The following is a 23,830-nucleotide window of genomic DNA, read 5'->3' as shown; positions in this document are numbered from 1 at the left end:
GCTTTTGTCGAAATTAGGATTCCGAAACACGTTTTTCTACGGTGGGTTCATTCGACAGCGATTTACTTTCTTAGAAGTTGCGAGACGGTATGTTTTTGATTGCAATTATTGGAAGATGACAGATCCATCTTTAAAATGATACCAGGTTCGGAAAAATTGATACGTCGGAAAGGCAAGAAAAATGCTGTGAAAGTTGTCAGTTTTATAATGGGACCCTATGGGAATCGGAATTAGTGTAATATAACCTAAAGACAGGAGTATTACCAGAGGCCTGTTGGTCCACGGTCGCCCAAATCATTTTGGCCAATCAGAACACTGATCTTGAATCAGGGGAGAGGATAGGCTATAGTAAGTGGTGGTGATCTCCCTTTCTGTTTTGAACTTGTTTAACAAGGGTTTTTAGAGAGTCCAGAGAATTTTATTCTCGTCAGTATTTTATACTGACCAAAGCTTACATACTATAAAACAGCTGTTGTTGACCAGAGACTACGTTGCAGTTTAAGAGAACCGCGTTGCGTGACATTTAATCGTTTGAAAGTGCTCGTTTAGAATTTGTAATTTGATTTCGCGACGTTACCTATTTAAAAACTGAACGTTGTTAAACTTGTTTGGAAAATCCAGGTTCGGATTGTATTTGAATTCGGGCGTTTGTTTGTTGTCGTGTTGTATTTTGAGTTTTTAAACTTCCCCAGGGTTCGTGGAACGATGTCCTTTGTTATTCTCATACCGACAATAAATAAATTTTGATTTGATTTGATTCGGGAAGCCTTTTGTTTATTCTGGAATCGGGAGAACTGCCCCCTTATTTTAAAGGTGGCGGAGAGATGCCCCCCCCCCCAGCAAATCGGTAGGGGCGGAGAACTGCCCCCCCCCTGTCAGAATTTAGTAGGCGGATATCTGCCCCCCCCCCCCCCATCAAATCTGTAGGGGCGGAGAACTGCCCCCCCCCCCCCCGGTGTCATATTAGTTATTAGTTACGTAGTGAAAACAATACTTACGGGTAATTTTACGTTATTGCCGTACACATTTTATCCGGTAAAAAATTAATTTAAGTACAAGTATATTGCCATTTATCGAACTGAATAACACAAATTGTCTAGAGGCATGTGATAATACTGTTTAAGGCCCTTGGTACGCATCTTCACCACTCACTATACATGAATGCCATGTAAAAGTCGTGTTTTAATAAGAGCGCGAAACATAGTCGAGATCCACACAGGAAACGCGTGCATGTTAATACTGGCCATGTGTCGCAACTATATATAGACGTGCAACTCAGTACTTATGGAGGAAAAGTTACATCGGAATTAATTTACATTATAAAGATAGTATTGACCCATGGAAAAAAAAACTAAACGTATAAAAAAGTAAATTAATAGGCAAAGCAAAGGCAATAATTTAGCTGACTTGAAGAAAAAAGTAAAGTGAAGTCGAATTAATAATCAATTTATTTATGTTGTTTAGTTAATTCATGTGAAATACAAAATAACATACATAAATACACACATTACATGCATACATACATTCACAGTTACAATCATACATACATACATTCAGACATACATTAAAAAATATATACATGCTTACATAAACGTTCAAAACATACATTCATACATACATACAATCTGCAACAGTTAGCATTTTGAGCAGATCATGTTGACATGCCAAACAAACAAAATCGGTAACAGTTGCTTTAATTAGCAGCTAATTAGGCAGGCAGAGAACTTGTTACCGTTAACGATAAGCACCGCGATCTTTTAATTGGTAGACCGGACCGACCTTAATTGTTAAGAACTTGTTAGCTTTGAATAAAGCGGCATACGGGTTTATTATATTGAACCGTCCAAATCCGTAATTGGCGAAAACAAACAAATAAATTATTGTTTTCAGCTTGCATACGGATGGATTAAATTGCATGCTAATTGTTTGTTTTGATTACGGGGAAAATATCAAATAATTCAGCCGCGAAAACTTTTTATTAGCAAAAAGTGATTTGTTTTTCTTTGTTAACATAGACGAAAATCACGTGATTATCAAGATGGCGACGTCCATGCCGAGGCAGGTATTTTTTTGCCGTTTTATAACTTTAATACTTGTACAACTTTATATTACTTTTGAAATTTCACTCAATTTCCAGACATAATAGCAAGAAAGTTACTGGCGTTATTGTCATTATAATACTCGTTTTATATATAGCCGCGAAATTTCTTTAATTAGGGGGCACTTCTCCGGGTCATCAATTCTGACAGGGGGGCAGTTCTCCGCCCCTTATTAATCAGCAGGGGGGCAGTTCTCCGCCCTATAAAAAAAGAGTGAGGGGGCAGTTCTCCGCCCAGAGAAAAATCTTTGTGGGGGGGGCAGTTCTCCGGGGGGCACTTCTCCTAGAGCCGTTTATTCTGTTTCAGGTGAAGAACATGTCTGGTGCAGCAGCGATGTTCGTGTTCTTATTGCCGGGGATTCCAATGTCCATCGTTTGAAGTCTGCATGTCCTCCAAATGCAAGGATTGACTTTCTGCCCGTATCTGGTGAATAATTTTTAACTGTTTATAGTTGAGTGTGAGACCCAACATGTTTCTGTGGCATGCTGCTTTATACCGGTATTACCCCTTTTACTGTCTTAAATAGTCTATATAAATTGCCGCCATAATCTTTTGATGATTTTTGCGTTGGCATAATTATTTTAGCTACTGTCTTATACTGCAGTGGGGACGATTGAACTTTACCGGTACGCAACACTTAACATCAAACAGCGTACTCTAACCCTTAACACCTAACACATAACAACTTACGCAACACCTTATTATCCTTTTATCCTATATATTTCTTTAGTATCGGGGGCTACCGCCCCCAAACCCCCGCTTTGTCGATGGTTGTAAACAACTTCGTACCGGTAAAGTTCAATCTAGCCCTGCAGTGTTTGTTGCTGCCTTTGGAAAAAAGGTTGCTAATTTTAATATTTATTTGAAGCTTTGTGTACCAAATAATTGTTTTTATGCCCCCGGTAGGGTGGCATATAGCAGTTGAACTGTCAGTCTGTCCGTCCGTCCGAACACTTTAATGGTCATAACTTTTTCAATATTTAACATAGCACCGTTATATTTGGCATGCATGTGCATCTCATTGAGCTGCACATTTTGAGTGGTGAAAGGTGAAGGTCAAGGTCATCCTTCAAGGTAAAAGGTCTAATATATGGCATATGTCCATCCGTCCGAAAACTAACATTGGTCATAACTTTTTCACTATTGACGATAGCAATTTGATATTTGGCATGTATGTGTATCTCCTGAGGCTGAACATTTTGAGTGGTGAAAGGTGAAGGTCAAATGTCTAATATATGGCGTCTGTCCGTCCATCCGAAAACTTTAACATTGGCCATAACTTGTTCACTATTGATGATAGCAACTTGATATTTGGCATGCATGGGTATCTCCTGGAGCTGAACATTTTGAGTGATGAAAGGTGAAGGTCAAGGTCATTCTTCAAGGTCAAATGTCAAATATTCCGTCCGTCCGAAAACTTTAACATTGGCCATAACTTTTTAAATATTGAAGATAGCAACTTGATTTTTTTTTATGCATGTGTATCTCTTGGAGCTGAATATTTTGAGTGGTAAAAGGTGAAAATCAAGGTCATTCTTCAAGGTCAAATGTCAAATATTCCGTCCGTCTGAAAATTTTAACATTGGCCATAACTTTTTAAATATTGAAGATAGCAACTTGATATTTGGCATGCATGTATATCTCATGGAGCTGCACATTTTGAGTGATGAAAGGTCAAGGTCATCCTTCAAGGTCAAAGGTCAAAATTTGCAATATTGAAGATAGCAACTAGATATTTGGCATGCATGTGTATCTCATGGAGCTGCACATTTTTGAGTGGTGAAAGGTCAAGGTCATCCTTTAAGGTCAAAGTTTGAAGACATGTACATGGCTTCAAAGCGGTGCAATAGGGGGCATTGTGTTTCCAACAAACGCATCTCTTGTTTTTAAAGAAATGCTTAAAACTCCACTGAATATTGCTTCAATACCCAAAAAGATATTTTACCCTAACAGTTTCATGGTATTTACATGTACACGTCATGTATATTATTACACTGATAAAACATGTATTATGGAATCAAGCAAAATACCCTTTCTGCTGTAACCAAAATGGGGAAAAAGATTGCAAATCCAGAAATTTGACGCAACATAGAACAAGTGAGATAAATATTAACAAAGATAAGCTTGCTTGTCTCGAACATAGCAATGATGACTATTTTTCATAATATTCAATAACAAATGACAACTCAAGAAAAATTATTGCAAATGAAAACCAATTCCAAATGGAAGATCTTATTTTACAATGCAGGTGCAAAGTATGTGTCTGACCGGAAGGGCTTTAGAAAGCTGCTGCATCAAGAGCTGATGTCAGGTTGTTACGACATATTGTACCTGCATCTTGGCTCTAACGATGTTTGCTGCAAGGATAGCAATTTCTACCGGTATGTTGAACAGTAATTTTTCAGTTTTAGTTTTTATTTAACCTTTTTACCTTAGCTTTATTGCAGGGAACGCACTATGCTTATTGAGACACTCGAGTCTGTTCCTGGGAAGAACCAGAACTTGGTGTTTATGGAGAAGATAATGAGAACCTCCTAACTCCCTATCACTAGGCGGACACCACATCCACTACACCATTATGCTTTTACATTGGCCTGTATTATTGAATGTCCACACCAACCCCCTAACTAGAAACCCTGGATCCGCCACTGAACAGCTTAGCAGCATGAATAAAAATGAGCTTGATCAACTTAGTATCACTTTCTTATTAGATTTTTTTGGATTGGCATTTTAATGAAATAAAATAAGTTAGTTTCTCAAATATTTTTGTAGTTGTTTGTAACTTTTTATGCCCCCGGTAGGGTTGCACATAGAAGTTGAACTGTCCGTCAGTCAGTATGTGTGTCAGTCTGTCCGTCCGTCGGGAAAAAAAAACTTCAACGTTGGCCATAACTTTTGCATTATTAAAGATAGAAACTTGATATTTGGCATGCGTGTGTACCTCATGGAGCTGAACATTTTTAATTGGTGAAAGGTCATCCTTCAAGGTCAAATGTCAAATATATGGCGTCTGTCCGTCTGAAAACTTTAACATTGGCCATTACTTTTTCAATATTGAAGATAGCAACTTGATATTTGGTGTGCACGTGTATCTCATGAAGCTGCACATTTTGAGTGGTGGAGGTTCAAGGTCATCCTTCAAGGTCAAAGGTAAAAAAATAAATACAAAGCGGCGCAATATGGGGCATTGTGTTTCTGACGAACACATCTCTATTTAATAATTGTTTGTGATGGGAAGATAATACAATGAGCAACTAATACCATTACCTTATTATCCCTTGCCATAGGAGGATGGATATTGTTTTGGGGTTGTCTGTCCGTCTGTCTTTCCATCTGTCCGTCCAGCACTTTTGTGTCCAGAGCCATATCTTGGAAGTGCTTTGGCGGATTTCATTGAAACTTGGTATGAGTATATATATGGATAAGAGGATGCTGCAGGCCAAATGGCATCGTACACCATCTGTTAATAGCAGAGTTATGGCCCTTTGTTTCTTAAAAAATGCTTCTTTAGTGTCAAATATAACACTTTTTTGTCCAGAAGCATATTGGCAGGGTATATCAATTCAATGAATTTGCTTGTTATTTTTAGTTGTGTGACTGAGATCCTTGATGTTGTATTCAGTGTGTGCACTGAAATACACGTGGTGCTTTGCGTGATTCTTCCACGTGATTTTGATGTGAGAATGTTTCCCCGATGGCCACTCTCAGGGGCACAGTTGAGGAACTACTGCCAGTGGATAAGGAGCGCAAACAGCATGCTGTGGGAACTGAGTCACCATGTGCCTTCTGTGAGATACATGGACTATGCAGCAACTAAACAGGTATAGGGAAAGATCTAGAGTGAAATAGGAAGTTTCTCAGCAACTGTTGCATGGAATTTCATCATCATGAAACTTAAAATAAATATATGCATCATTATACTGCGGTGGACCAATCCCAAATTCTGTTCAGACATCCTTCTTTGCTCAAGAGATATGCCTCCTTAATTGGTGAAAATTGACTCATTGAGCAGTTTTGTTGCAATTACTGGTTTCTTAATAACTTTTACATGAAATATCATGAATTTTAAAATAGATGTATTACTTTGTGGTGGTACACTTGCACGTTTTGTTGGTTTCAGCTCTAGAAGTAAAGCCCCATAATTAAAGATATCTGTCTGTGCTGTAATATGGAAGTTAATGAAATGTATTATCATTTTTTTAGAAGTTCTTGTATAAGTTTTGTCAGGATGATCATTTTGGTCAGTTCAGAGTTGTACACTCTAATTGATTGAAACTAAAATATTTTTTCATTCGTTGAGGGAAACCAGTTCATTTAATTTGCTGCTTTAATATCTTAGTTATGTTTAAAACAAATTAGTACGGTAACTATCAATAATCAAAATTTAATTTTAAGAAGTCCCTGTACTTGTCCCATGATGGACTACATCTGAGTGCTGAAGGGGCTAGGAGGTGTTTAGCATCCATACATGACGACCTGCCAAACCAGCTGTGTGTGGAGGCTGCTGTTCAAGATCCTACAGAATGGCCAGCTCTCTCAGCCACGGAAGTACCGGTTCAGGAGCATGACAGCACCATAGCACTCTTTTCGGAAATTGTGCAGACTGTGAGTTTAGTGCTACAACAAAGTGGACTGCATTTATGAGCCATAAGCAAATGTGATTTATGCACAAAACTGCAATTCTGCGTCAGGCTAAAACCTTAACATTGACTCTAAAATCAAAGCGCTTCCACCTACAAATATTCATAACAATTTGATTTTGCTGTAATGTTTATATTTTTGATTAAAATAAGCCGTTTAAAAAAAGTATAATACCTGTATTATGGTTAAATAAATTGTAGGGAGCTCAACCAGAGATTCAAGACAAGGTGGATGCAAGTGAAGTACCAGTTCCCAGGGACATTAAGCCTCAGACACATAAAATAACGGTAACTTTTCTATGCATTTAATCGTACAGATATTTCATCATTCTTAATGAACATTTATAAAGTGATTGCAATCCAGTATTGATTGCTCATATGGCTTGTTACAGCCTATAAATTAATGTTATGTCTAGAGCCGTAAAGCTGGGCACCCTGTCATGTCTCTTTTTTAGCCTCGCCTTTTTGCCCCTGATCAGCACCATAATGCCCTTCATTATTGGTAGCTGTAAGGCAATAGTTAGACTGCAGGTCCTATACTTTTAAAGCAATGCCTTTAATCATCAAAGAGCATTGTTTGTCATTAAGTGGTAAACATGAAAAGTTCAACAGATGTCTTTGTGTGAAAGCCAGACCATAGAGTTGATGTCATAACCATTCAGTTATATCAGAACATAACATTCTGTAATTGTATAAAATATAAACTAGTTAGTTTATATAATTTTGTTTTCCATATTTTCACACACACAATTCATTCTCAGGTTGTCACAGCCAGAGCTAAGAGGTCTGCAACCAGAAATGTCAAAAGATATGGAAAGAAGGTAAAAAATACTGTTAATTTCAGATAACCCTCACTGTTTCATTGTGGAAATGTCCTACTAATTCTTAAAACAAGTTTTTTTTTGTTGAAAAAAAACCCACAACCAAACCTATTTTGAAAGTAAAATATAAGTAAAAGACCATATTAGTGTTATTATTTTGAGGACATCTTTTCTTTCTGTTGTCTTCTGCATATTATTATATAATTGTTGTTATTTTTCAAAATAGTCAACTTTGGTGGATGAGGTTTTGCACTTATGCCATGCCTGTACATGCATGTGTAAATTGTTTCAGTTGGCAAAGAAATGCCACACAAGGTATATAAAGCTTGATTGGTGCATTTGTTATTGTTGAAATTTTTGTTTGCATGTACATGCATGTGTTAATTGTTTCAGTTAACAAAGAAATGCCACAATGTTTAATGTGCTTCATCCTATAACTTTGAAACTTTATATGTAGCTGCACCTTGATGAGTTATACATGCCACACCCTTTTTTGTGTCACTAGGTCAAAGGTCAAGATCACTGTGAACTCTTAAAAAAAAGAAACTGCACCTGCAGCCGAGCGTTGGCTCCTGCTATGCGGTGCTCTTGTTTTTATTCATCATCATGTTACTGGTAGTGAAATATGTGTGAAATAAATAGCCATAAAATACCGATAGGGAAAGCACAGTAAATAAATGCAGATTTATACATGTTATCAAGGAATAGGAAGCTTGTTTGGTGCATTTTGTTTTGTTGTTTTTGCTTTCGTTGAAAAAAATCTATTTGTTAACATTTACATGTATTATATCCTTGAAGTCATTAATTTCTGGCACATCTTTTTATGCCGCCGAAGGAGGGCATATAGTCTGTCTGTCACACTTTACGTTTAGGTTTCGAAAAATGCTCATAACTTCTATGTCGCTTCAGATAGCAACTTCATATTTGGCATGCATGTGTATATTGACAAAGCATTTCCATGCGCACACAAATTTTGACCCCTGTGACCTTGACCTTGAACTTAGGGTCTGCGTTTAGGTTTCGAAATCTGTGTTTAAGTTTCGAAAAAAGCTCATAACTTCTATCAAGCGTTTATAGGGGGCATAAGTCATCCTATGGTGACAGCTGTTGTTTACCTATATATACATAAATGTAATGCATTCTTAAGTAGTTTCATAAAAATCACCTTTCTTAATGGAATTACATACAACATAAACATATGCCAACATAAGGCACTCATTGTTGCTTTATTTTTAGACACCCCAACAATATTTATTAGCGAGGCTGTTTTCGGAGAAAACCCGAGGTATTGTCATAGCCTGCTCGTCGTCCACCGGCGTCGTGCTAAAACCTTATCATTGGCTCTAAAATCAAAGTGCTTCCACCTTCAACTTTGAAACTTCATATGTATATGCACCTTGATGAGTTCTACACACCACACCCATTTTGGGTCACTAGGTCAAAGATCAAGATCACTCTGACAAGCTTTTGCAGCCGAGCATGGCACCCGTTATGCGGTGCTCTTGTTTTATATTAAAACTTGCTGCATGAATGCTATTACTGCAGTAACTCTCTTGTTAGTTTTATGTCAAATAGGTTTAATCGTTTTGTTAGTTTTATATTGACGGTCATTGGAATTAGTGGTTGTCCAATATTGTCCGGGACAACAAAAATATAGTTCAGACATAGTTTCCCTTTTTTACTGGATGGCAATTTTTAGCCTGAATGAATATTAATTTTACATGATTATGCATTCACAGACACTGCATTAACGATCCTGTTTTTTCGTCATGCATTAAAGGTCGTGCTGCAGTGAATTTGTTTACCTTGACATTACTGAAGATGTGGCTGTTTTCCTGCCTGCATACAAGTTGAATGGCTTATGCTTGGTACTAATTTTATGACGATATGCTCCATACTTTTTAACACTTTCCATCTTGACAATTTACATAAATATTTCTTTCATAGGTATTTTCATTACTTTGATTTTAATATAAATCAGCAGAATGTGTGTTTGATTCATCTGTGTCCTATTTGTATGTATCATAATATAGTAATTGGTTCAAGCATGAAAGACAATGATTGCCCTGTTTATATGACACTATATTTGTAGCATGCCAATTGATCTGATAGCATGGCACAATGCTATAAACAAATTTTATGTTTTCATTAAAAAGAATGAATTTAATGAAAGGGATGTATTCACATTATTTCAAATCATCTTCAAAGGTATACGCTTTTCAAATTATATAACCGGTAGTAATTTGTAGCATTTGTACTGGTAATATGGACTGATAGCATAATAACTTTTCAGAAACGCAAGAAGATGGAAGTCAAGACTGGTAAGGTTAAAAGGGAGAAACCTACCATGACGAAAAAGAAGAACAAACAGGTAAATCAATGACAGAAAGTATTCTTTCTTGTCAGATAAACAAAACTTGTTCAAGAAGATCCTTTAAAACACACATTCATCCTTTCATGTATGGTCATTTAGATGTTCTACAAATACAGTAAAACCAAGCTTTAAAGACGACACAAAGAACCTTATAAAATTAGTCTAAATAGCTGGTATTCTTACAATTCAGGTATAATTGATTATCACCAATAACCTGTTAAGCGGGGTTTTGGTGTATGTAAGTCTTCCATGTGCAAGCTTTTCAGGACCAGTCCTGGGCCTGTATTGAATTCATTATAATGTAAAGATGTTCTAAAGTATGAACCAATTGTGGTACATGTTTTTGTTTTGTTTCAATTTCCATGAGTTGTTCACAAATATTACTTAGATGCGATTTTAGAATCCTCAGGCTGAGTGGTATTTTTTAGGTCCCTTGCTACAATTGCCCAAACTGCAGGGTGTGCTGTTCATCTGAAGATGCCCTGCTCGACCATTTTATAACGAAGCATTCATCATGGAAAGTTGATAGGCCTGACACACTTTTCAATCAGGTTTTTAAATGGAACACATATTGTTGTATAGCTTTATGTTATGTAAATATACTCTTAAGATTTTGAATGAAAAAATATAATACTTTTTCTCCCCTAACAGTTTAACCTGAGGGGACTTATGGTTTGCGCTCTGTGTGTCCGTCATTCTGTGAGTCTGTCACTCTTTCTGGATCATGCGATAACTTTAAAAGTTCTTCATATTTTTTCTTGAAACATGGATATATGGCAATATGGACATTATGTACGTCATTTCATTTTGTTCCTCATCAAAATTTCTGGTTGATATGGCAACAAATATATATAATGAAAAAAAAATCCAAAAAAATCTGATAATGGTGGAACCTGTAGGGGACATACATTGCTTGGCAATAGTCTTGTTTGTCTAGTAAGTATTGTATTAAAGGAAGGGTTATTCTATTATAGGAAGATGAAATCAACGTGCCATCCAACATCCATTGCCACCGAGACACTGAAGAGATGCCCCAACAAGATGACAACGCCGCAAATGAAGATAAAGTCAATGTGCCATCCCACTTCTTTTTCCAACGAGACACTGACGAGACGCCCCAACAAGATGTAGACACTTCACAGCTTCTTCTTATTCTTTCAAATGACGTTGAACTTAACCCTGGACCGGTGAGATATTCCTGCCTTATAATAAACAATATTAGTGGGCAAGTTCCTTAATCAGAGGAATTTTAACCTTGTTAATGTTCTATAAATAAATAAATATATATATATATATATATATATATATATATATATATATATATATATATATATATATATATATATATATATATATATATATATATATATGTGTGGTTAGGGTAATTTGAGGAAGGTGCTAGTTTGAAATTATTATCTTATATATTGACCATTTTCTATTTGTATGCCCCAAGATCAAATGATCGGAATATATTGTTTTTGGCCTGTCTGGTTGGTTATAAGAGAAATATAAGTACTTTATTAAATTCGAAGGTTTGTAGGCACTTAAACTTATTTAAATCATATACTCACATGTGGGAAGATTTAATTCATACAAATATTGATAACAATGATGATGAAGAACAGCAGTTATTTGATGACAATATTGATGATGAAATGCCTGTTTCGGTTACATTAAGTACTGCTGCATACAATAACTTCAATGAGGAATCTGGACTTTGGAATTTTAAGTGTAGAAGTAAACATTCTCCCAGACTTAAAGACAATAATGAGTTAAGGAAAAATATCATAAAACGTGATCAGTGGAATGATTCTAACCTTGTTCGATGTTCAGATGGCTGCCTAAAAGGACCTGTATTATTTCCAGATATTCCAGACAATACCGGTCCCTGTGGAAGCGGTTGGCTCAAGCGAGAAGATGACGATAATTACAGTGAAAATGGACTGACCATACACGAAAGACAAAGGACATTAAATATTTACACAAATTTTGCACCTGTAAAACTATGTATTATTATGCAATAATTGTTTTGTGTTTATATCTCAACTGAGCATAAAGTGCTCAGGGTGAGCTATTGTGAATGGTCTTGGTCCGTCATGGGTCAACATTTTTTACTTAAACAACATCTAACCTCTGTGCCAATCTTAATGAAACATGGCACGAGTTTTCTTTCATGAACCTCTTTCAAAGTTGTTAAATGAAATGCATTCCATGCATAAATCTGGTTGCAATGGCAACCAAAAGGAAAGCTTATATATTTGGCATAAAACATCGTCTGGTTGACCTCCTTTGTGAATTTCAAAATATGCTATACCCAACTCACAGGCAAATTTGTCCTTATTTGCTCATAGTGAACACTTCTTTTAAATGGCCAGGAAGAGAGTTCAAGTTTATAGACAAGAACAACAGTCAGATAAGCGATATAGTGTCATCATGGCACCTTTATAGCTGAATCATTTATGAAAAATTGTCAATGATATGTTCTGTGACTTGTATGATTTGCAGTATTCATTTCGCTGTCTTCATGCACCTTACAAAAGCCATTTTATTATCAGTGTTCCTGATTCTGTTGTAGCATTTATTCTTGAAATTCGTTATTTTTCATATTTTTCCTAATTGTTATGCTCCCGAAATACAATTTCGCCGGAGCATATAGTTTCCAGTTTGTCCTTCCTCACTAGTTTCCCATAGCACCTTCAATTCTTTACCGATCTCTTTCATATTAGGCATGTAGGTACCTTGCATGGACCTTAACCTTTTGATGAGGTCACTGGGGTCAAGGTCACCAAGGCTAATAATAGATTTTTCCGTCACACTTTGTCACAGTTTCTCATAGCACATTCAATACTTTAACGATCTCTTTCATATTTGGCACGTAGGTACCTTGCATGACCTCTTCCTTTTGATGAGGTTTGAGGTCACTGGGGTCAATGTCACCGAGGCTAATAATAGAATTTTTTAAGGTGGTTATTAACACATAGATTGACATAGCGCATCATCGGGGAGCATCCATCAGTTTCACTGATATTCTTGTTGTATGTTATATACGTGATCATAGATACTGTAAATTTTGTCTTATGCGACATGTTTATAATGTAGAAGATGAGTACCCTGTGTTTATGCAGTGCCCATTATATAACACAGATATGATTTGTTTATTCCGCTGTGTTTGAATGAAATGGAAACTTTGGTTTGTTCAATATGTTAATGGCCGATGAAAATGACAAGCACATATTTTTGATTGCAAAATGTGTGTATGTGCATGCTAATATATAACAACTACGTAATTATCATGCAAATTAGCTGTCATTTTAATTCTGCATGCTTGTATTGCATTGTTTATTTATATCTGATAAAAAATACTGATTCTTAGGTTACTTTATAAGTATGTTACTATTTTGCATGCTTACATGTTATAGGTAGTTAATTATAAAGTAATCCTTGTTTGGGTGGTATTATAATGTATAGCAGCATTTGTTCTACGAAAGTGCATGCGTGTTGCATCATATGACTTTGTTTTCTTTAACTATTCAGGTTATTTTATATAATTATGAAATTAAACTATGTATTATGGCCCTGTGGCCTGACTGCAAATAAATATTCGTATTTGTATACAGTTTTTGTAATGTGATGTATGGTGGTATCATGTTGTTTCACTTTTTGATCAATATAACTATTATGCATACAATGTGTTATTATTCTTACCTCAAAGGAGCCATATCAATACAAATTACAACTTTCCTTTAAGTGAACAGGTTGACACGAGTGACTGGTGTATCGGGCATATCTAGGTTTTAAAAATGACAATGAGACTTACTATACGGTTAAAAATTGTTATAACTGGTGACACGATTACAAGCGGTACATTTACCGGTAGTTTCATACAAATGTTACATAAATTCATGTGCCATATCAAGTACAAGCGGCACGTACATCGATAGTTCGCATACCCATGTTCAAGTAATATCTATTACAAGAGACAATTGTACCTTAGTTGGCATAGTCATGTTCAAGTGAACAATGTCGCATGCGTGATATCATTCAAGCGTCACGTGTATCGGTGGTTTATATACGCATATTCAAGAGATCCATGTCGCATGCGTGACATAACAAGCGCCACGTGTACCAGTAGTTTGTATACCTATGTTCAAGATACATAACGCACGTGTGATATCAATTACAAGCGGTACATGTACTAGTACTTTGATATAAATGACGAGCGTCACTTGTAACGGCGGTTGACATACGCATGCCCAAGAGATCCATGTCGCCTGAGTGATGTTCATGGCAAGCGTCACGTGTACCGTTAGTTGACATACGCATGCTCAAGAGATCCATGTCGCCTGCGTGATGTTCATGACAAGCGTCAAGTGTACCGATAGTTGACATACGCATGCACAAGAGATCCATGTCGCCTGCGTGATGTTCATGGCAAGCGTCACGTGTACCGTTAGTTGACATACGCATGCTCAAGAGATCCATGTCGCATGCGTGATATTAATGGCAAGCGTCACGTGTACCGTTAGTTGACATACGCATGCCCAAGAAATCCATGTCGCCTGCGTGATATTAATGACAAGCGCCACGTGTACCAGTAGTTTGTATACCCGTGTTCAAGATACATAACACACGTGTTATATCAATTACAAGCGGAACATATATAGCCTTGTTCAAGAGATCGGTGTCGCCTGTGTGATAGAAATGTCAAGCGCCACGTGTACCTTTAGTTGGCGTACCTTTGTTCAAGAAATCCATATCACATACGCGATATATCAAGCGTCACGTGTACCGGTAGTTGGTGTTACCTTGTTCAAGAGATCCATGTCGCCTGTGTGATAGTAATATCAAGCGTCACGTATATCTTTAGTTGGCGTACCCTTGTTCAAGACATCCATGTCACATACGTGATATTAATATAAAGCGTCACGTGTACCGTTAGTTGACATACGCATGTTAATGAGATCGATGTCGCCTGCGTGATATTAATGGCAATCTTCATGTGTAGGGGTAGTTGACATACGCATTATCAAGAGATCCATGTCGCCTGAGTGATGTTTATGGCAAGCGTCACGTGTACCGTTAGTTGACACACGAATGCTCAAGAGATCCATGTCGCCTGCGTGATATTAATGGCAAGCGTCACGTGTACCGTAAGTTGACATACGCATGCTCAAGAGATCCATGTCGCCTGCGTGATATTAATGACAAGCGCCACGTGCACCAGTAGTTTGTATACCCGTGTTCAAGATACATAACACACGTGATATACCAATTACAAGCGGTACATGTACCGGTAGTTTGTATAGCATTGTTCAAGAGATCCATTTCGCATCTGTCAACTTCATGAGAGTGCCAACCGAGATGTTTGATGAGATTCTCGCACGAGTGAGCCAAAGGATAACGAAACAGCGCAACGACTACAGACGTCCAATTGAACCAGGGATGAAGCTATCAATTGAGCTGCGGCATCTTGTGTCTGGTTCAAAGTACCGTGATATGCGATTCGGCTGGAGGGTACCCCACAACACTATTTCTCTTCTCGTGCTAAAAATAAGTACCGCTTAATTTACTATAGTGTTAAAATAAATTTAAAAAAGGCTTCTGTTAGTCATTTTAATATTTTTATATATTTTAATGTCTACGTCTAGCATCAGTTTATATGAATTGCATTGTGTTAAGTTATTGGTATAGGATAAAAGGCAAATAGATGAGTGCGCGCATTACAACACTAACCTTCTAAATTGTATGTTGTAATTAGTACTGTCTTGTGCGCATATCTTGAAATGCACACAGTTATAAGAACATTTTATGAAGTAGTATATTTTTACTTTATCATCCACTCGCTAAAAGTCATGGATTATCTACTACATGTGTCATACACTTATAATCCACGCGAGCTTATTATACTGTTATCTTTTACGCGTCAGGTCTGTAGAGCAGTCATAGATGAGTATGCTGACGAGGTGATGTCGTTGCCAACAACAGCTGCCGATTGCACGCGAATAGCGGACGGCTTCAGGGACAGCTGGAATATCCCCCATACTCTTGGTGCTATTGATGGCGAACATATTGCTTGCAAATGTCCACCAAGATCCGGGTCTACGTATTTTAATTACAAGAAGTACTTAACCGTTGTCCTGCTAGCCCTGTAGGATTCTGAGTACAAGTTCGTCTGGGCTGACATTGGAGGCCGTGTTGCTGCATCCGATGCACAGTTGTGGAACGATTCCGACCTGAAGGCAGCAGCTGAGAACGGAGACCTTAACCTGCCAGAACCTGAAGTTTTGCCACATGATTCTGAGGATGTGCCCTACTTTTTCATCGTTGTACGTTGTACGTTGGTGTTCGGTACTTTTCCGTTTCTCTCACGTTGGGCGAACGTTTTGTCCGGTACTAATGCATTTCACTGCCGTTTTATCCGGTAGAAGTCCTTTACTCGCACAGTCATATCCGTTAGCCGACCGTTAATTATCAGGTACATTTCCGTTAAACGTTCGTTTTTTCCCGTTATAGCACCGGTACTTGTGCGGTAATTGTGTGTTTCCTACGCTTCACACACCGTTTGCGAGAATCTTGAGCGACAAAGCAGGTAATTTCATCACCGGATAATCAAAATCTGCATTTTTGTGCGTTTTTTCTACGTTGCATATTCGTAAGTCGGTCTGACCGGGCCTTGTAATTTTGTAATTTGCTCAATTCGTTTCTATCTAAAATCATTACCCATATAAATCGCGTCTATTCGACGTTAACCGGTTTCATAATAACAAAACACATTTCACAATGTATAGGCTCAAACAAACTTGGAATACTTAGGGAAAACGTAGAGCAAAATAGGAGGTAGCTTCACCCAGCTCCTTTTTTTTTTGTTCATCGCTCCTGTCCCTTTAAGGCATCAACATTGAAATGATGAATATCCTCCAAACTTTAATTAATTTTGTCAAGTATTCGATAACAACACTCACGAAGCACATGTGCTTACACCTGTAATTAAATACATTTTACTTACAAATACCCTTGATATAACACATAATCAGAAAATGTCATCGTCTGTTCCGAATTTCCACACTGCTTCACTTCTTTAGCAGCACCAGGCACCTTTTGGGATCCTAGATCTTTCCATTGGTATACTTTTGACTGTGTAGTACCATTTGCATTTCAATTTTCTTGTGGATGTATCATCAGCTACGAAAACTTAGTTTTCTATACGGTGTCAAGCGTTTGGGTATGTAGGAAGTTCGTCAGAAACGGTTTAATGACGCTATTATTGAGTGATGCCAAATCCAAACTCTGCATATTGAAACAATATGGTCACCATTTGAGTGAGATTTAAAAGAAATATTTCTTAGTGGCCTAGGACCTTTGACCTGAAAGTATAAATTCAGCATATAACCTGATTGTAGCGAGTTGTTGAATGAGCTTTCTTGCATATATACTGGTATGTGAAAATTGAGTATTAAGTGTGACTTTGACCATGAGACGAGTTATTCCAAACCTAAGCTTTCCATTTTGGCTCGTTATGCATTTATACTTCACATTGCACCCTCTTTCAATTACCTTGAAGACTCTCGTCACACCTTGGGGAGGTTGCTGCTGGGAGATAATTTTTAGGTCCAGGAAGCGCTCGGAAGCAGTCAATATAGCAGTAAGCATCTTCCAGCACCCTGTTATGGAGAGAAGAGTATTGGGGTTTATGGTGAGAACTGTGAGTGTCATTCTTTTGTACAGTTGTAGTGGCAGTCATTGTGTGAATACTCATGTAATCACTCTCACTTAAGTATCAATAGCTAATTATATATATATATATATCATTCGGAAACCATTTTACTGCTTCAGGTCACTGTGACCTTGACCTTTGACCTAGAGACCTGGAAATCAAAAGGGGTCTTCTACCAGTCATGATCAATGTACCTATGAAGTTTCATGATCCTAGGCTTAAACTTTCTTGAGTTATCATCCGCAAACCATTTTACCGTTTCGAGTCACTGTGACCTTGACCTTTGACCTAGTGAACTGATAATTGAAGGGGTCATTGCCAGTCATGATTAATGTACCTATGCGTTCTTGAGTTATCATCCGGAAACCATTTGATGGACGGTCTGACCGACATGTGCAAAACAATTAACCCCCTCTTCTTCGAAGGAGGGCATAATAAATTAATTTTGTTCAATCTATCTATTTATCCATTAAAAAGTTCACACTTTCAAAACAAATATAATACAAACTTGGTCATCAACAATAATAAAATACCCCTGCTGTCCCTGTGAATGTTAATGAGCGAGGATCAAGGAATCAAGACCATTACTCTTGGATGTGAAATCAATGCAAATAAAAATTGTGTTTGAAAATCTTCTTTTCATGCTGATCACATATTTACAAGTTTGAATGGATAGACAAATCCACAACAGACCAACCAACATACAGACTCCAATATACCAGGAATAACCCCACATACCGCATTGACACAGAATATTTTGCATGCTGTCTTCACAAGATAAGAAAAACATATTTACATGTTTGGCGATTTTAAGAGTTATTATGCAATTGTGACCTTGACCTCAGAGATATCGACAATTCTTTGGCATGACACACCGTTCAATGATGGTAAACAAATGTGCATTTTTTTTGTTTAATCTCACAATGAATGACATAGTTATGGCCCAGATAAACTCACAACCAAACTTAGATAGATATTCAGGTCACTATTTATTCCAAAAATTTGTGTTGAAAGCCTGTCGACAGGTGTCGCAAGCCAGTGTTATAGGACCTAAAGTCAAAATCAATGTGACCTAATTTTTCGGCCCGGCATGGCCCACGTTTGAAGTTGGCCTAGAGATCATCTAGATTAAACTTCTGACCAAGTTTGGAGAAGATCGGATGAAAACTACTTGAATTAGAGAGCAGATACCATACTGAATGCTAAAAAACGCACAAAGTGACCCTGTGACCTAGTTTTTAGCCCGGCATTGCCCATGTTAAAACTTGGCCTAGAGATCATCTAGATAAAATTCTAACCAAGTTTGGTGAAGATTGGATGAAAACTACTTAAATTACAGAGCGGACAGCATGATGAATGTTTTAAACGCACTAAGTGACCCCGTGACCTAGTTTTTGACCCGGCATGACCTATATTCAAACTTGACCTAGACATCATCTACATACAACTTATGACCAAGTTTGGTGAAGATCCAATAAACACCTTGAATTAGAGAGGGGACACTTAATACAGAGCCATCGACAGACAGACAAGGTCACTCCTATATACCCCACTATACTATGTTTCTGGGGATATAATAGCAAATAATCAAGAAATATAAAACAAGATAATCTTGATAATAATAATTAATACTCAAGCAACAAACATATGAACCAGGTATCGCATTGTGGAGCACTAACCAGTTTTTACTGCGGAAGACGACAAGCTTCATTCTGTGTGTGATGGGCGGTTGGGAACCATACCCTTCAATATGAAAACTTGCCAGCTTCTAAGTGTTCCACACAGAGGTCAGCACCTTCACTGTCTCCAGCTCAATCTCTAGGTACACCTACCTATATATGCAAAAATCAATTGAGTGAAACCACTAGTTTGATTATCCATTAGATGCATTCTTGATCAAACATTAGAGCAGTAGTACCCGTGTGATTTACAATATGGGTATTTTTACTGGATGCTGTAAAAATAACAGTTTGCTTTTGTTCACGTCAATGACCATGATAACACATTAATGGCTATAAAAGAAATAATGAAATTAGCTGAACAAACGCGAGTTATCAACAACCTATGGCATAACTAGCAAAACCATCAGTACAGTTTACAAAAAAATGCTTCTTTTGAAAAATGGGTTGTTTGTACAGTAACTGTAACACTATTTACTTACTTACAGTTTCGTTTCACATTCATATGCATTTTCTAAATTTTGGCATTTAAATTACATACAAAATATGAGTGAAATAGTTTCATGCATCGTCCAGTTTTAAACAAGAGTGCCAAACTGTCACAAGATATGCCCTTTCGAAGGTTTGGACACCATGCTCAATGCTTGAAATGCACTAAGTGACCTCGAGACCTAGTTATTGACCCGGCATGACCCATATTTAAACTTGACCTAGATATCATTTAGTATAACATCTGACTAAATTTGGTGAAGATCATATGAAAACTACTTCAATAAGAGAGCGGACACCACCATGCTAAATACTTGAAATGCAATATGTGACCTTGTGACCTCGTTTTGACCCTGCATGACCCATATTCCAACTTGACCTACATATCATCTAGACACAACTTCTGACCAAATTTGGTGAAAATCGGGTGAAATCTACTTCAATTAGAAAGCAGACACCATGCTAAATCCTTGAAATGCACTAAGTGACCTCGTGACCTAGTTTTTGACCCGGCATGACCCATATTTTAACTTGACATAGATATTGTCTAGACACAACTTCTGACCAAGTTTGGTGAAGATCGGATAAAAACTATTTAAATTAGAGAGCGGACACTGCTGTGGACGCCGTCGCCAAGGTTGAAACTATAATACGTCCCGTTTTTAAAAACGGGCGTATAAAAAAAGGAGAGCATAAGATTTGGCTGTGTGAGAGGGTGTTTTGCTGCGTAAATGCGCGACTCTCACGCTGAATGCCCGATACTTGACAGGCGCATGAATGTTGATGCAAACTACTTCAATTAGAGAGCAGACACCATGCTAAATCCTTGAAATGCACTAAGTGACCCCGTGACCTAGTTTTTGACCCGGCATGACCCAAATTCGAACTTGACCTAGATATTGTCTAGACACAACTTCTGACCAAGTTTGGTAAAGATCGAATGAAAATTATTTGAATTAGAAAGCGGACACGAAAAGTGTGACAGACTGACAGACAGTGCGAAAACTATATACCCTTTTCTTCGAAGGGGGCATAAAAATAACTTATCCATAGACATCGGATGTATTTTGTAATGGGAATGCTTTGGAGATTACCATAACATTCTGTGTGCACACGTAAAACCTTTATGAAGAATCCTCAACATTAAAGATTTATTAATATTTTGAAAATTAAGCAAACATTCATTTTTTTCCATGAAAGCATTACAATTATGGCTTTTTATAAGTATAATATGATGTATGAAATAGTTTTTTTCTTTTTATTTTAAGTTAATGTTGAACCATTCAATCACTTTAAAAACATTGCAAGTTATTGCATTTCCCAAAGCAAATGAATCTTAGCAGGTAAATTCAATGAATTTATCATTGGTACCACCCAGCTGATAATTTTAAAAATCTGTATAGAAGTTAACCAGATGATGTTTTATGCAAAATATGTATGTTCGCACTGCAGTTTTTGAGAATATTTTTTTAAGTGTTCATTATATATATATTATAGAAGGACAACAAATTTGATCCGAGGGGGGGCAAATATGATCCAATGATACTTGAACAATCTTGGTGAAGGTCCACAAGATGAACTTTCATGCCAAATATCTTTGCTCTAGGCCTTGTGATTTATGAGAAAATTTTGTTTTTGAGGTTTTTTAATATACTAATAAGGAAATTACATTTCCCTCCCCAGTGGGGCAATTTTGACCCAGGAACATAGTTTGAACAATCATGGTACAAGTCCCACCAATTAACCTTGAACTCTTAAGTGTAATCTTGAGTTTGGAGATTTTGACGTATTCTTTCTTATGACACACCGTCGAGTGATGGTGAACAAATGTGCTTAATGATTTTAAAATCTTACAATGAATGACACAGTTATGGCCCGGACAAGCTCATTTATGGCCATTTTTTACTTTTGAACTAAAAGTGTGACCTTGACCTTCGAGATTTCGACATTATTCCTTCCCATGCAACACGTCAAATTATGGTGACACATGATTTTAAATTGAATTTAATTCTGACAATGAATGACATAATAATGGCCCAGACAGGTCATTTATGGCCATTTTTGACATTTGAACTCAAAGTGTGACCTTGACCTTTGAGATATTGACGTTTTCTTGAGCAGTGACCGCCGTGTCATGATTGTGAACATTTATTGTAAGTTATTTGAAATTCCTCCAATCAATAACAGACTTACGCTCCAGACAAGCCTAACCCGACTTTCATACTGACGGACTGATCCACAACACCAAACCGCCAACTGTGACAAATATTGTCGAGCTCTCCATAAGTGGGCTCGACAAAAAATCGACTTGCCCACAGGTAAAGGTCCACCACACAATGTTTCATGCTAAATATCTCAGCCCAAGGCCTTGCAGTTTCAGAGTAGATTTTTTAAGTTTTTCCTTTTGTTGCCAGGGCAACAAGGATTTCATGGAAAACAATTCTTGGAGCAACATTGAAGGAGCTTCATGCAGGAATATTCCTGCCAGTTCATCAAGCTTTGTCCAAAGGTTTAGTAGGAGATATTGTTTAAGTAAAATGTTGACTATAGACACCATCGCAAAACAGACAAAGACCAGCAACAATAACTCAAGTTGAGCTATAAAGGGTACATCTCTGAAATGACTAAATCATCCTGATGACTCTTATGCAAGAACCACTGAAAAATGATAACAAATTTGATCTAATTTGAATTTCACTAAATTCATACACATATGCAGACAGAAATTTGACATTTTCAATCAATTAAGGGGCCATAACATTTAATTTACAATGGCTTCAAGGCCTTTCCCCATTTGGAATGTCAAAATGAACTTTTGCATTATAGTTTATCTGTCTTCAAGGTAACAATCTGGTAAAAATATTATACATAAGACAAGTCGGTCAATTAACAGGCGAACAGCTTTGTTGTATACTTAAATAAACCCAATTTTAATGCCTATTAACTTCAAGTTTCATTCATTCTATGCAATTGCTACTGAAAAACAACTCTGGTCTGAAAGTAATTTAGGGTTATCTTTTCGAATCAATACTAGGCTTATTTATATTACATACCCTCAGGTTTGTATACTTGCCAGTTCAGGAGGCATTATAGAGCGCTATCAGTTTAATGATTATTCCCCGAATATCTTTCAGGTGTGCCAGCTGGGGGCTCCTGGATCACTTGATCGTTTTCACTACATGCTCACTCTCAGTGAAGTGGCGCTCCAGGTTTGCGTCCGTCAGGATGGCCGCACTCTCCTCTACCCTCCGAACAACCTCGCGACGGCTCTTATCCAGGCAGGTTGAGTCAGGAAGCCTGTGAGAAGGAGATCGGCCGAAAAAAAAAATAAAGCTAACAAGCAAATTTGTTAAATTGATATCCCCCGCCAATATGCTTCTGGACACAAAGTGTTATATTTGACACTCAAAAAGCATTTTTTCAAGATACAAAGGGCCAAAACCCCAAATTAAAACAGACTGTGTACAATGCCATTTGGCGTGCATCTGTCCTGATATCCCATATATTTACTCATACCGAAGTTTCAAGATGAAATCGCCAAAGCACTTTCAAGATATGGCTCTCGACACAAAGTGCTGGACGGACGGAATATGGACGGAAAAACAGACAGAAAGACGCCAACGCCAAAACATTATAGTAAGTATGTCCAAGAAGAATGAATAATTTACATAAATCAAATCCTAAGTTTACGCTTACATGTTCAATGTGCGGGCGTCCGCTAAACCATTCCTTCGCACCACTTCAGGAAGTTCTTGATTGCCGTTAGTGCATTCCGCACCGTCTCCAGCTGGTGTGGTGTTGAGGAACTGTCGGGACCTCCATAGGCCCATCCACGAACAGCATGTCCCTCAACACCACTCCTTCCAAGTAAGCCAGACAGGCCAGGAACCGTTGTCTTCATGTTGCCTCTTGTGTTTTCGACTCGTTTGCCAACCACCTGGCCTGCTCCGCAGGAACTGTAGTCTACATATGAGTCAACGATTGAAACTGCAACAAGTATTATGGGGATGATAT

General features: G+C 37.5%; 1 protein-coding gene and 1 long non-coding RNA gene across 2 annotated transcripts; one reads left to right on the top strand and one right to left on the bottom strand.

The window, feature by feature from the left end:
• Positions 1-267: 267 nt before the first annotated feature.
• LOC127880827 (uncharacterized) lies at positions 268-13,622 on the top strand. Its single transcript, XM_052428275.1, has 13 exons — positions 268-348; positions 2,406-2,525; positions 4,348-4,480; positions 5,689-5,920; positions 6,495-6,704; positions 6,941-7,027; positions 7,501-7,560; positions 7,787-7,875; positions 9,341-9,428; positions 9,854-9,931; positions 10,363-10,485; positions 10,909-11,121; positions 11,801-13,622. The coding sequence occupies exons 3-13, from the start codon at positions 4,404-4,406 to the stop codon at positions 11,879-11,881; spliced, it is 1,338 nt and encodes a 445-aa protein (XP_052284235.1). The 5' UTR covers positions 268-348; positions 2,406-2,525; positions 4,348-4,403; the 3' UTR covers positions 11,882-13,622.
• A 1,911-nt stretch (positions 13,623-15,533) lies between these two features.
• Positions 15,534-19,755, bottom strand: LOC127880838 (uncharacterized). Its single transcript, XR_008049751.1, has 3 exons — positions 19,328-19,755; positions 17,489-17,595; positions 15,534-17,298 (listed from the first exon to the last, which is right to left on the bottom strand). It is a non-coding gene; the product is annotated as an uncharacterized LOC127880838 (long non-coding RNA).
• Positions 19,756-23,830: the final 4,075 nt, after the last annotated feature.

The sequence above is a fragment of the Dreissena polymorpha genome, chromosome 5 (genome assembly GCF_020536995.1).
Source record: "Dreissena polymorpha isolate Duluth1 chromosome 5, UMN_Dpol_1.0, whole genome shotgun sequence".
Classification (NCBI taxonomy): Eukaryota; Metazoa; Mollusca; class Bivalvia; order Myida; family Dreissenidae; genus Dreissena; species Dreissena polymorpha.
The sequence above is the reverse complement of the archived record's forward strand: the minus strand, read 5'-3'. Positions and strand labels throughout refer to the sequence as shown.

Coding starts and splice junctions, on each gene's coding strand:
- LOC127880827 (XM_052428275.1), top strand. CDS start 4,404: ATGTCAGGTTGTTACGACATATTGTACCTGCATCTTGGCTCTAACGAT. Junction 4,481..5,688: donor AAGGATAGCAATTTCTACCG/GTATGTTGAACA, acceptor TGTTATTTTTAG/TTGTGTGACTGAGATCCTTG. Junction 7,876..9,340: donor GCAAAGAAATGCCACACAAG/GTATATAAAGCT, acceptor CATGCATTAAAG/GTCGTGCTGCAGTGAATTTG.